Source organism: Colobus angolensis, unplaced genomic scaffold (assembly GCF_000951035.1).
Source record: "Colobus angolensis palliatus isolate OR3802 unplaced genomic scaffold, Cang.pa_1.0 Scaffold51, whole genome shotgun sequence".
In the NCBI taxonomy this organism is placed as follows: domain Eukaryota; kingdom Metazoa; phylum Chordata; class Mammalia; order Primates; family Cercopithecidae; genus Colobus; species Colobus angolensis.
Window position 1 is genome coordinate 9,463,173 of NW_012118599.1, and position 14,072 is coordinate 9,477,244.

General features: G+C 37.1%; 1 protein-coding gene across 1 annotated transcript in view; it reads right to left on the minus strand.

Moving 5' to 3' along the window:
• Positions 1 to 14,072, minus strand: part of CD2AP (CD2-associated protein) — a 158,328-nt gene that overhangs the window by 73,914 nt on the left and 70,342 nt on the right. The window contains exons 4-5 of the mRNA XM_011960437.1: positions 12,751 to 12,851; positions 2,666 to 2,786 (exon numbers count right to left, since the gene is read on the minus strand). Coding sequence (XP_011815827.1) covers positions 2,666 to 2,786; positions 12,751 to 12,851 — 222 coding nt within the window. The remainder of the gene's footprint in view (positions 1 to 2,665; positions 2,787 to 12,750; positions 12,852 to 14,072) is intronic.

Below are 14,072 nucleotides of genomic sequence, written 5' to 3' on the forward strand. Positions count from 1 at the left end.
AAAAAACATAGGCAATACCAGGACATAGGCATGGGCAAAGACTTCATGTCTAAAACACCACAAGCAATGGTAACAAAAGCCAAAATTGACAAATGAGATCTAATTAAACTAAAGAGCTTCTGCACAGCAAAAGTAACTATCATCAGAGTGAACACGCAACCTACAGAATGGTAGAAAATTTCTGCAATCTATTCATCTAACAAAGAGCTAACATCCAGAATCTACAAAGAACTTAAAACATATTTACAAGAAAAAAACCCATCAAAAGGTGGGCAAAGGATATGAATAGACACTTTTCAAAAGAAGACATTTATGCAGCCAAAAAACATGAAAAAAAGCTCATCATCACTGGTTATCAAAGAAATGCAAATCAAAACCACAATGAGATACCATCTCATGCCAGTTAGAATGGCGATCATTAAAAACTCAGGAAACAACAGATGCTGGAGAGGATGTGAAGAAATGTGAACGCCTGTACAATGTCCATGGGAGTGTAAATTAGTTCAACCATTATGGAAGACAGTGTGGCGATTCCTCAAGGATCTAGAACTAGAAATACCCTTTGACTTAGAAATCCCATTACTGGGTATACACCCAAAGGATTATAAATAATTCTACTATAAAGACACATGCACACATGTTTATTGCAGCACTTATTTACGATAGCAAAGACTTGGAACCAACCCAAATGCCCATCAATGTTAGACTGGACAAAGAAAATGTGGCACATATACACACGGAATACTATGCAGCCATAAAAAAGAATGAGTTCAGCTGGGCGCAGTGGCTCAGCCTGTAATCTCAGCACTTTGGGAGGCCAAGGCAGGCGGATCACCTGAGGTTGGGAGTTCAATACCAGCCTGACCAACAGGGAGAAACCCCGTCTCTACTAAAAATACAAAAAATTAGCCAGGCGTGGTGGCACGTGCCTGTACCCCAGCTGCTTGGGAGGCTGAGGCAGGACAATCGCTTGAAGCCGGGAGGCAGAGGTTGTGGTGAGCCGAGACTGCATCACTGCACTCCAGCCTGAGCAACAAGAGTAAAACTTCATCTCAAAAAAAAAAAAAAGAATGAGTTCATGTCCTTTGCAGGGTCATTAATGAAGCTGGAAATCATCATTCTCAGGAATAGAAAAACACCACATGTTCTCACTCATAAATGGGAGCTGAACAATAAGAACATAGGGGCACAGGAAGGGGAACATCACACACGGGCCTGTTCGGAGGGTGGGAGGCAAGGGGAGGGATAGCATTAGGAGAAATACCTAATGTAGATGACGGGTTGATAGGTGCAAACCATCATGGCACGTGTAATAATAAGAGCTATTTATGTAATAAACCTGCACGTTCAGTACATGTATCCCAGAACTTAAAGTATAACAAAAAAAAAAAGGAAAAAAATTGCATTCTGTTACCACTAGCGCACTGAGTTTATAAACCCATTTGCTATACCAACTTTGTTTTCCTACTTAATTTCAAAATTTTTACTCTTCCATATGTAAGACAATGAAGGTACTGATAAAAGAAAGAAAAAAAAACTGACAGCTCACAACAATCTATGATGCTGCAAACATATTTATGCTTAGAAACTACCTGTCAATTCACGAAACAGCCCTTTCATGTTTAAAAAAAAAATTATTCCTGTTTTGTAAACGAAAAAAATACAGTTAAGCAAAGACAACTACGACATAGTTTCTGCCATCATGGAAGACTAACACCTTAATATGATCTTGTAACTAAAGATAGATTGAAACATAAAATATAGCACTGGGACACAATGAAAAGTATTCAGTACATAAGCAGTCTGAGCAATCTTACAAATTCACCTCATTATTTTTAATATTTAGTTTTCATATGTTTGCATTAATCCAGTTCTAAAAACAAAAACCAATGATACTGGCAACCTTAAGGTTATGGTCTACTCCTAGTATCTACAAATCTATCTAATCATAAAACTGTCAAATAATATTACCTAACGTAAATCCCTGAAAATTCTCAGTACATATACATTTCCATCAAGAAAAACATATTCTTATCCCCACATTTCCACTTGTAAATTCGAGACCTCTTTTAGAAAACAAAACAAAACTCTCCTAATTCCTACAGCAATTCTTAAAAGTAATAAAATTTAAATCCATCTTTGGGATAAAATTTTGTCAATCATACTCTTAAATGGTGAGCAAATTAAGAAGAATTTGTGGGTGAGTCTCTAAATAACTAACATCACAAAATAACTAAATGACATTTGGCTGCCCAGAATAAACAAAATCTATTATGTGAATATAGAAAATAACAAAAGTAAGGTTGTTTCTTATTTCTAAAATTTCCAAAGTATTCAACAGTCCATTTGCAAACTCGGCAGGCCAAAAATGCATATGAATATATCTTTACTAGGAAGAAATCAGATAACCTAAGATGAATCATTTTAAACTCAGGGTACTAAAGATTTACTTAAGGTTAAAGCAGAAATCAGAGAAAGAAAAATAATTGAACCAGATATTTAATTCAGTTTAGGTCCCCATCATAATTTGCTTTTTTAAAGTAGACTAATTGAAGCTGACTGAAAGTTCAAAAGAAAGAACAGAGTTTCAAAAAATACAAAATAAAACACTAGATGATATAGAAAATTTATTTAAATCAATTAAAAATTTTAAAAAATAGTCCACCTGAATCGTCCTGGGCTTCACGCATTTCACCATCATCTGTTACCTCTAGTTCTTTCACAAAATTTGAGGGAAACAATCCCAACTTGTTGTTCAGGGTTCCACTCCACCAGCCTTCTTCTACCTGAAAAAGTTCACAATTCAAAAGTAAAAACAACTTCTGTTAAGTGAAAATCATCACCCTATGGGAAAATTAAGCTACAAAAGCAAATGGCCACAAAACCAGCACTGTGAAATCAGCACTTTAAAATTTAAAACACAATGAAGAAAATACATTTCAAGTGGATTAAATTTTAGTGGATTATTCATATATGGGATTAATCATATATCAACTGCACTCTGCAACATTTACAATGAGAACTTGTAATCAATCGCAATCTATGAAGCACTTTTCATGAAAATATGAGATAACCATATATCCTGTATTAACAGCCAGAAGTACATAGCTTCTGGAATGTCACACTTGTAAACACTACTCAGCCTTGATTTGTATATTATTTGAAGTATTTGGAAATGTTTTATTTGAAAAAAATTTGATGATTCTAAGAATGCAACTTCCTGGACAGGCACAGTGGTTGAGGTCTGTAATTCCAGCACTTTGACAGCCCAAGGTAGGCAGACTGCTTGATCAGAAGTTTGAGACCAGCCTGGGCAACGTGGTGAAATCCCATCTCTAAGAAAAATACGAAAGTAAGCTGGATGTGGTGGTTGGTGCCTGTAGTCCCAGTTACTGGGCAGGCTGAGCCTGATTGTGCCACTGGACTCCAGCCCAAGTGACAGAGGAGAGACCCTGTCTCAAAAAAAGAAAAAAGAAAATAAATATAACTTCCTAAATGGCACAGAAAATCGCTAAACCTATTACTTGAACAGTGATTCTTAGCTTAAATATAATTTCCTACTTTTAAAAACCCAGATGTCAAGCTCCACTAAACACCTTCCTTCAAACAGATACATCCTAATGAATCAAACCCTTCAGAAAAACATTTACACTTACTAATAAGATTACTCAATTTCCATGAAATTACTTAATATTTAACAACTTTAAAAATGTATAGCTTCTGATATGGATATTAAGGAGTGCTAACAGGTTAAAAACAATTTTTTAGGCCAGGTGCAATGGCTCATGCCTATAATCCCAATGCTTTGGGTGGCCAAAGATCACCTGAGGTCAGGAGTTTGAGACCAGCCTGGCCAACATGGTAAAACCCCATCTCTACTTTAAAAAAAAAAAAAAAATTAGCCAGGTGTGGTGGTGCACGCCTGTAGTCCCACCTACATGGGAGGCTGAGGCAGGAGAATCAGCTGAAACTGGGAAGCAGAGGTTGCAGTGAGCTGAGATGGTGCCACTGCTCTCCACCCTGGGCAATAGAGTGAGACTACAGCTCAAAAACAAAAAAAAAAAGAAAAAGAAAATTTAAAAAAGAGTAAACTATTCACTGTCAAAATGTACTTAGCAGCACTACACACAATATAGCTAGAAAAAGATCTATTTCTTGTTTAAAATATTTTTAATTGTTTTCCATCTCATAAAAGGTAGGCAACCTTTTACTAAGTTATTCATCTAACAGCCACTATGTGTAAGCCATGGTGTTAACTACTAGGGAAAGATTCAAACTTGCATATGAGAAATCCCTGTTCTTCAGTAAAACATCTAAAGAAAAAAACAATAAGCAGATGGCTACAATACAATGTAAGGGGTACTATAACTAACATATGAACAAAATACTGCTAGGAGCAAATAGAAAGGGCTTGAAAGAATAAAAAAAATGCTCCCCCCAAAAAGGAAATGACCAAAACAATGTGATATTAAAGGCTGAATAAAAGTAAAACTATAATGACTTAAAAATAAATGATTTATTCATGGAAGGTATAGCTAAAATACAAAATGGGTGCTAGAATACAAGCTGTTTGAGGGAGAAAAGGAAGGCAGTAGAGCATGAAGTGACCAGAATTTTTATTAGACTTAAGGAAGCACCAAAGAACTGGAAGTGATCCAAACTAGTTGTGATGGAAGACACGTAGACCAAACTAGAATAGATACAACAAAGGGAGAGAAACATCAGCTGTGTATTATCTATACCTGGAATCCCCATTGGCAACAACTGAGGAGATAAGGTTACTTAAAGAATTCTTAGGAGGCAGAGTAGTACAGTGGTAAAAAACTCAAAAATAGACTGTATGACAATCTGCAATTGCAAAAATACAGAACCAGCCCAAATGCCTATCAATCAACAAGTGGATTTAAAAAGAAAATGTGGTGTATATATATACACACATATCATGAAATACTACTCAGCCATCAAAAGGAACAAAATAATGGCATTCACAGCAACATGGATGGAATTGGAGACTATTATTCTAAGTGAAGTAACTGAGGAATGGAAAACCAATCATCGTATGTTCTCACTCATATGTGGGAGCTAAGCTATGAGGATGCAAAGGTATAAGAATGATACATAGGACTTTGGGGCCTTGGGGGGAAAGAATGGGGGTGGCGGGGGATAAAAGACTACACATTGGATACAGTGTGCGCTGCTCAGGTGACGGGTGCACCAAAATCTCAGAAATCACCACTAAAGAATGTACTCATCTAATCAAACACCACCTGTTCCCCAAAAACCTATTGAAATAAAAAAAAATTTTAAATTAAGAAAAAACAGACTGCAAGGATTGAAATTCAGACTTAGATGGCTGCAAGAAGATCTCTCATCCTACAACTGTGACCTTGACACTCCTCCCACCAAGAAGTGGTGGTCTCTGTTCCCTAACCCTTAAATCTTGGTGGCTTATGACTCACTTGTAACCAACAGATGCTAGTTGGTAAAGGGCAATAAAGCTAACATCACATGTGCTGAAATGCTTGCACTTAAGAGCTGTGAAATGCCATATAAAAAGTCCGATGACCTTGAGATGCCCGTACTGTAAGAAAGTCAACCCAAATGGAAAGGCTAACACAATGGCTCTCCAACTGGCAGTTCCAGTCTTCAAGGTTTCTAGGCACCAGACACGTGAGTGAAAAAAACTTCCTATTATTCCAAAAGACCCCAGCATTGAATCTTTCCAGCTGAGGGCCCCAGACAAGCCATTCGGGATATACCCCATTTGAATTCTTGACTCACAGGCATAATACAACCGTTGTTCTTTGCCACCAAGTTTGAGATGGCTTGGTATGCAGCAACAGTAACTAAAACAGCCACCACTTATCTTCCTTGATTGAGTCTCTTCCTATGTACAACGGGGATAAAAATACCTATCTTCTTAGATAGTTTTTAAAACTTCCAAGGACATAATACATTTGAAATTCCCAGCACAGTGCTTCAAACATAAGCTCAAAAAATGTTAACTACTATTACAGAAACCAAGCAAAAATAAAATAGAACAGCCTTTTGTATAAACACAAAGTTTGTATAAATATAAACACTAGTGATAAATTACATGTGTTTTGACACAAAATCAATCCATGCTATAATACATGATATCAAAATATACACGTCGAAAACATGACCTTCAACTGCAAAATTAAACTTAAATACTCCTTCAAATGATAAAAGCAGAGATGTGAAAAATTATCTAAAATTTTTTTTCATTTTTTTTATTTCCATAGGTTATTGGGGGAACGGTGGTGTTAGGTTACATAAGTTATTTAGTGGTGATTTGTGAGATTCTGGTGCACCCATCACCTGAGGAGTATACACTGCACCCAATTTGTAGTCTTTTATGATTCATCCCCTCCCCACCCTCTCCCCCCGAGGCCCCAAAGTCCACTGTGTCACTCTTATGCCTTTGCATCCTCATAGCTTAGCTCCCACTTAAAAGTGAGAACATACGATGTTTGGTTTTCCATTACTCAGTTACTTCACTTAGAATAACAGTCTCCAGCCTCATTCAGGTCACTGCGAATGCCATGAAACCACTCCTTTTTATGGCTGAGTAGTATTCCAGCATATACATACATAGCACAGTTTCTTTGTCCACTCATTGATTGATGGGCATTAAGGCTGGTTCTACATTTTTGCCATTGTGAACTGTGCTGCTATAAACATGTCTGTGCAAGTATCTTTTTCATATAATGACTTCTTTTCCTCTGGGATTGTAGTGGGATTGCTGGATCAAGATAGTTCTACTTTTAGCTCTTAAATGAATCTCCACACTGTTTTCCATAGTGGCTGTACTAGTTTACATTCCCACCAGAAATACAGAAGTGTTCCCTGTTCACCACATCCACACCAACATCTATCATTTTTTTTGTTTTAATGGTCATTCTTGCAGGAGTAAGGTGGTATCACATTGTGGTTCTGATTTGCATTTCCCTGACAATTGGTGATGTTGAATATGTCTTCATATGTTTGTTGGCCATTGCACATCTTCTTTTGAGAACTGTTTATTCATGTCTTTAAACCACTTTTTGATGGGATTGTTTTTTTCTTGCTAATTTGTTTGAGTTAATTGTAGATTCTGGATAGTAGTCCTTTTGTCAGATGTATAGATTGTGAAGATTTTCTCCCACTCTGTGGCCTGTTTACTCTGTCGGCTATTCCTTTCGCCATACAAAAGCTCTTTAGTTTAATTAGGTTGTGGCTATTTATCTCTGTTTTCAGTGCATTTGCTTTTCGGTTCTTGGTCATGAAATCCTTGCAAAGTCAATGTCTAGAAGGGTTTTTCCAATGTTATCTTCAAGAATTTTTAGAGTTTCAGGTCTTAGATTTAAGTCCTTGATCCATCTTGAGTTGATTTTTGTATAAGGTGAGAGATGAGGATCCAGTTTCATTCTCCTGCATGTGGCTAGCCAACTATCCCAGCACCATTTGTTGAAAAGGATGTCCTTTCCCCACTTTGTGTTTTTGTTTGCTTTGTCAAAGATCAGTTAGCTGTAAGTATTTGGGTTTATTTCTGGGTTCTCTATTCTGTTCCATTGGCCAATATGCCTGTTTTTATACCAGTACCATGCTGTTTTGGTGACTATGGCCTTATAATTTGAAATCACGTCATGTGAGGTCTCCAGATTTGTTATTTATGCTTAGTCCTGCTTTGGTGATGCAGGCTCATTTTGGTTCCATACGAATTTTAGCATTGTTTTTTCTAATTCTGTGAAGAATGATGGTGGTACGTATAGGAATTCTGTTGAATTTGTAGATTGCTTTTAGCAGTATAGTCATTTTCACAATACTGATTCTACACCCATCCATGACCATGAGATGTGTTTCCATTTGTTTTTGTCATCTATGATTTCTTTCAGTAGGGTTTTGTAGTTTTCCTTGTAGAGGTCTTCTGACTCCTTAGTTAGGTATTCCTAAGCATCTTATTTTTTTTTTTTTTTTTTCTATCATAAAAGGGGTTGAGTTCTTGATTTGATTTTCAGCTTGGTCACTGTTGGTGTGTAGCAGAGCTACTGCTTTGCATACATTAATTTTGTACCCGGAAACTTTGCTGAATTCTTTTATCAGTTCTAGGAGCTTTCAAAGGAGTCTTTAGGGTTTTCAAGGAAAACGATCATATCATCAGCAGTTTGACAGTCTGACTTCCTCTTTACCGAGTTGGATGCCCTTTATTTCTTTCTCTTGTCTAATTGCTCTGGCTAGGACTTCCAGTACTATGTGGAAGAGGAGTGGTGAGAGCAGGCATCCTTATCTTATTCCAGTTCACAGAGGGAATGCTTTCAATTTTTCCCCTTTCAGTATTATGCTGGCTGTGGATTTGTCACAGACAGCTTTTATTACGCTGAGGTATGTCCCTTGTATGCCAATTTTGCTGAGAGTTTTCATCATAAAGCAATGTTGGATTTTGTCAAATGCTTTTTCTGCATCTATTGAGATGATCATGTGATTTTTGTTTTTTAATTCTGTTTATGTGATATATCGCACTTACTGACTTGTGTATGTTAAACTATCCCTGCATCCCTGATATGAAACCCAGTTGATCATGGTGCATTATCTTTTTGATATGTTGTTGGATTCAGTTAGCTAGTACTTTGTTAAGGATTTTAGCATCTATATTCCTCAGGGGTATTGGTCTATAGTTTTCTTTTTTTGTTATGTCCTTTCCTGGTCTGGGTATTAGGGTGATACTAGCTTCACAGAATGATTTAGGGAGGGTTCCCTCTCTCTATCTCCTGAAATAGTGTCAACAGGATTGGTACCAATTATTTGAATGTCTGGTAGAATTCTGCTGTGAATCCATCTGGTCCTGGACCTTTTTTGTTGGTGGTGGTAATTTTTTAATTACCATTTCAACCTCGCTGCTTGCTATTGTTCTGTTCAGCATGTGTAATTCTTCCTGATTTAATCAAGGATTGTATCTTTACAGGAATTCAGCCATCTCCTCTAGGTTTTCTAGTTTATGCATGGAAAAAAGTTCATAACAGCCTTGAATGATCTGTTGTATTTCTGTGGTATCAGCTGTAATATCTCTAGTTTTGTTTCTAACTGAGCTTATTTGGATTTTCTCTCTTCTTTTCTTGGTTAATCTTGCTAATGGTCTCTCAATCTTATTTATCTTTTCAAAGAACCAGTTTTTAATTTATCTTTTGTATTTTTTGTTTGTTTCAATTTCACTTAGTTCTGCTCTGATCTTGGTTATTTCCTTTCTTCTGCTGAGTTTGGGTTTGGTTTGTTCTTCTTTCTCTCGTTCGGTGACCTTAGATTGTCTGTCTGTGCTCTTTCATAGTCTCTGATGTAGGCATTTAGGGCTATCAACTTTTAACTTTTAAGTTGACTTAAGTTAAAAGTTAGGTTATTAACTATTAATTTTCCTCTTAGCACCGCCTTTGCTGTATCCCAGAGGTCTTAAAAGGTGTGTCACTATTGTTGTTCAGTAAGAAGAATTTTTAAATTTCCATCTTGATTTCATTTCTGACCCAATGATCATTCAGGAGTAGGTTATTTAATTTCCATTATTTGCATGGTTTTGAAGACTCCTTTGATTTCCAGTTTTATTCCACTGTGGTGTGAGAGAGTGCTTGATATAATTTCAATTTTCTTAAATTTACTGAGGCTCATTTTGTGGCCTATGTTGAATAGAATGTATATTCTGTGGTGGTTGAGCAGAATGTTCTGCAAATATCTGTTAATTCCATTTGTTCCAGGGTATAGTTTAAATTCATTGTTTCTTTGTTGACTTTGTCTTGATGACCTGTCTAGTACTGTCAGTGGCGTACTGAAGTCCCCCACTATTATTGTGTTACTATCTCATTTCTTAGGCCTATTAGTAATTGTCTTATAAATTAAAAAGTTCCAGTATTAGGTGCATATATATATATATATATAGAACTGTAATGTTTTCTTGTTGGACAAGGCCTTTTATCATTATGTAATGTCCCTCTTTGTCTTTTTAAACTGCTGTTAATTTAAAGTTTGTTTTGTCTGATCTAAGAATAGCTACTCCTGCTGTCCATTTGCATGAAATATCTTTTTCTACATCTTTACCTTAAGTTTATAATTCCTTAAGTGTTAGGTGAGTCTCTCGAAGGCAGCAGAGGGTTGTTGAATTCCCGTCCATTCTGCAGTTATGTATCTTTTACATGGAGCATTTAGGCCATTTACATTCAACATTAGTATTGAGATGTGAGATACCATTCCATTAATTGGGGTATTTGTTGCCTGTATACTTTGGTTTTTTTGTTTTTTGTTTTTGCTCTTTAACTTGTATTTTTGTTTTATAGGTCCTGTGAGATTTATATTTCAAACAGGTTCTATTTTGATGTGTTTCCAGGATTTGTTTCAAGATTTAGAGCTCCTTTTAGCAGTTCTTGTAGTACTGGCTTGGTAGTGGTGAATTCTCTCAGCATTTGTTTGTCTGAAAAAAGACTGTATGTTTCCTTCATTTATGAAGCTAAGTTTTGCTGGATACAAAATTCTTGGCTGATAATTGTTTTGTTGAGGAGGTTCAAGATAGGACCCCAATCCCTTCTAGCTTGTATGGTTTCTGCTGAGAAATCTGCTGTTAATCTGATAGACTGTCCTTTATAGGTTACCTGGTGCTTCTGCCTCACAGCTCTTAAAATTCTTTCCTTCGTCTTAACTTTCAGATAACCTGACGACAATGTACCTAGGCGATAATCTTATTGCGATAAATTTCCCAGGTGTCCTTTGAACTTCCTATATTTGGATGTCTAGGTCTCTGGCAAGGCCAGGGAAGTTTTTCTGATTATTCCTCCAAATATGTTTTTTAAACTTTTAGATTTCTCTTCTTCCTCAGGAAGGCCAATTATAACCTGATGATAATGTGCCCAGGCATTCATCTTTTTGTGATAAATTTCCCAAGTGTTCTTTAAGCTTCTTATATTTGGATGTCTAGGTCTGTAGCAAGGCAGGGGAAGTTTTTCTGATTATTCCCCCAAATAGGTTTTTTAAACTTTTAGATTCCTCTTCTTCCTCAAGGAGGCCAATTATTCTTGGGTTTGGTCATTTAACATAACCCCAGACTTCATGGGGGCTTGGTTCATATCATCTTATTCTTTGTCTTTGTTGGATTGAGTTAACTCAAAAACCTTGTCTTCAAAATCTGAAGTTCTTTCTTCTGCTTATTCAATTCTATTGCTGAAACTTTTCAGAGCATTCTGCACTTCTGTAAGTGCATCCATTATTTCCTGAAGTTTTGATTATTTTTTATTTATGGTATCTATTTCACTGAATACTTCTCCCTTCACTTCTTCCATCGTTTTTTTTATTTCCTTAAATTGGGCTTCGTCTTTCTCTGATGTCTCCCTGATTAGCTGAATAACTTACCTTCTGAATTCTTTTTCAGGTAAATCAGGGATTGATTCTTGGTTTGGATCCCTTGCTGGTGAGCTAGTGTGATTTTTGGGGGGTGGTAAAGAACCTTGTTTTGTCTTATTACCAGAGTTGGTTTTCTGATTCCTTCTCATTTGGGAAGGCTCTGTCAGAGGGAAGTGTAGGGCTCAAGGCTGTTTAGATTCTTTTTGTCCCATGGGGTGCTCCTTTATGTAGTACTCTTCCTCTTTTCCCAGGGATGTGGCTTCCTGAGAGCCGAACTGTAGTGATTATCTCTCTTCTGCCACGCAGCTAGTCTACCAGGCTCTGGGCTGGTACTGGGGGTTGTCTGCACAGCGTCCCGTGACGTGAACCATCTGTGGGTCTCTTAGCCGTGGATACCAGCACCTGCTCTGGTGGAAGTGGCAGTTGGGGTTTGAGGTGGGAGTGGGGGCAGGTTAAAATGAACTCTGTGAAAGTTCTCAGCTCTGGTTGTTTAATGCACTATTTTTGTGCTGGTTGGCCTCCTGCTGGGAGGTGGCACTCTCAAGAGAGCATTAGCTACGTAGTATGGGGAGGAACAGGTGGTGGGCAGGGTCTTGGAAATCCCAAAAGTATATGCCCTTTGTCTTCAGTTACTAGGGTGGGTAGGGAAGGACCATTAGGTGAGGGCAGGGCTAGGCATGTCTCATCTCAGACTCTCCTTGGGCGGATCTTGCTGCGACTGAGTATTTGAGGTGTCTCCAGGGTCCTACAGGAGCAGCTGCCTTCCTTCAGAGGGTCTGTGGGTTCTCTCCGCTTTCCTAACGTATTCCTGCAGTCAATCTAGAGCAAAAGTTCACGATGTGAGCCTCCACATGCTGCTCTGTCTGGCCCAGTGGGAGCTGCAATCTAGTCCTGCCTCCTGTCCACCATGATCTCTCTGTTTTTAAAATATTTTAAAATCCCTTTCTAAGATACCAAAATGTAGCAAAGTATTTTTATTAATATTTAAATGTGATAATTCAAACCAGGCAGAGATTTTAAAAAGATTTTGCTTTGTATTCCTTTATTACACAAAAGGCAAAATTCCTTCTATTTCACTGCTTTGTGCCTATGGTAAATTCAGAATCAAAGAAAAGTCTTGTTTATGTTCTTAACTACTTAGATTACATTAATGTTTAGCTTTAAAGGGGCATTTTTATTCCTAAAGGCAGGAAATACAAATACATACATAAATACAGCACTGATGAGTAAAGAAACTCTATATTTTAAAATTTAATTTTTTTTAAAAAGTGACAACAGTTCTCACAAAAGACTAATATTCTTAGAATTAATTTTTCTAAAATCCACAGCATCAATTACCATTGCTGTTTTATCTGTAACACATTTTTTCCTTACCTCTTCATTAATATCAATAATATCTCCCACTTTCAGCTCCAGTTCGTCCTCATTTTGTGGAATGTACTCAAAAAGAACTTGACACTGACGCTTCTTGGTCTCTAAAGAAAGTAACATAATAAGAAATTAGATTAAGAAAGATCATTTTTGAAAACAGTATATTTCCATGCCATGTTTATAGTCATAGGACATTCTAAACAGCTAATCACGATCAGCCCTGGTTAGCTTTTTACCCCAAGCCCTACACTACACACATTAAGGCTTCAGGCAATAAAATCTGCTTATACATCTTATCCTACCATTTGCACAAAAGCAAAATATCCAAATACCCATTACCATTTTTGAGACTAAAAAAACAGACAATAAAAGACACTTGGCACAACAAATTCATCAGACAAATTCTCTAGGTTAGTGATTTTCAGACTACTTCCTAATCAAGTCTGGGAATACTACTTAAAATTAGTACTTATACGACTGTAGAAAGAAGTAGTAATATGTACAAATCTCAAATTTATTTTATCTTCTTTAATAACTATTTTCAGACACCTAAAAATGAAACTCACTTATATGAAGATAATTTTACTTTCGCTTTTCAAACAAGCTTCATTTATTCAGAAATGATCATTTATAACCATTCGGACTTGTGTTCTCAACCTTTCTCAAGCTCTATGAACTGAGAACTCAGACTCACTCCCATCTTCAAAAATGAATCATTAAGCAGCTATGGGTGGATGACCAGGAATAGCTGACTACTTCTTGATATTCCAAGTGTGTTTCTTAGACCAGAAGCAACAGTATAACCCGGGAGCTTGTGAGATATGTACTATCTCAAGCTCCACCCCACATCTACTTAACAGGGACTGAGTAAAAAGTTCCCTCAAGATTCATATATTGAAACCCTGACACCTAATGAGTTTGGCAATAGTGCCTTTGTGGAAGTGGTAAATAGGGTTAAATGAGGTCCTAAGGGTTAACACCCTAATGAGATAGGACTAGTATCCTTACAAAAGAGGAAGAGACATCAGCCCACCATTGCCCTCCCCAACCCTCCAATACAAAGGAAAGACCAAGCAAGAAAACAAGGAGACAGTGGTCCTCTACAAGCCAGAAGAGGGGCATCACCAGAAACCAACCCTTACAGCACCTTGATCTTGGACTTCTAATCGTCCAAAACTATGAGAAGATAAATCTGTTAAAGCTACTAAGTCTGTGGTATTTTGTTATGGTAGCCCTAGCAGACTGAATTTTGAATCAGAGCGTGCACATTAACAAGATCCCTCGGTGATTCTCAATCTTGTACCCAATAATTCAGTCACCCTGAT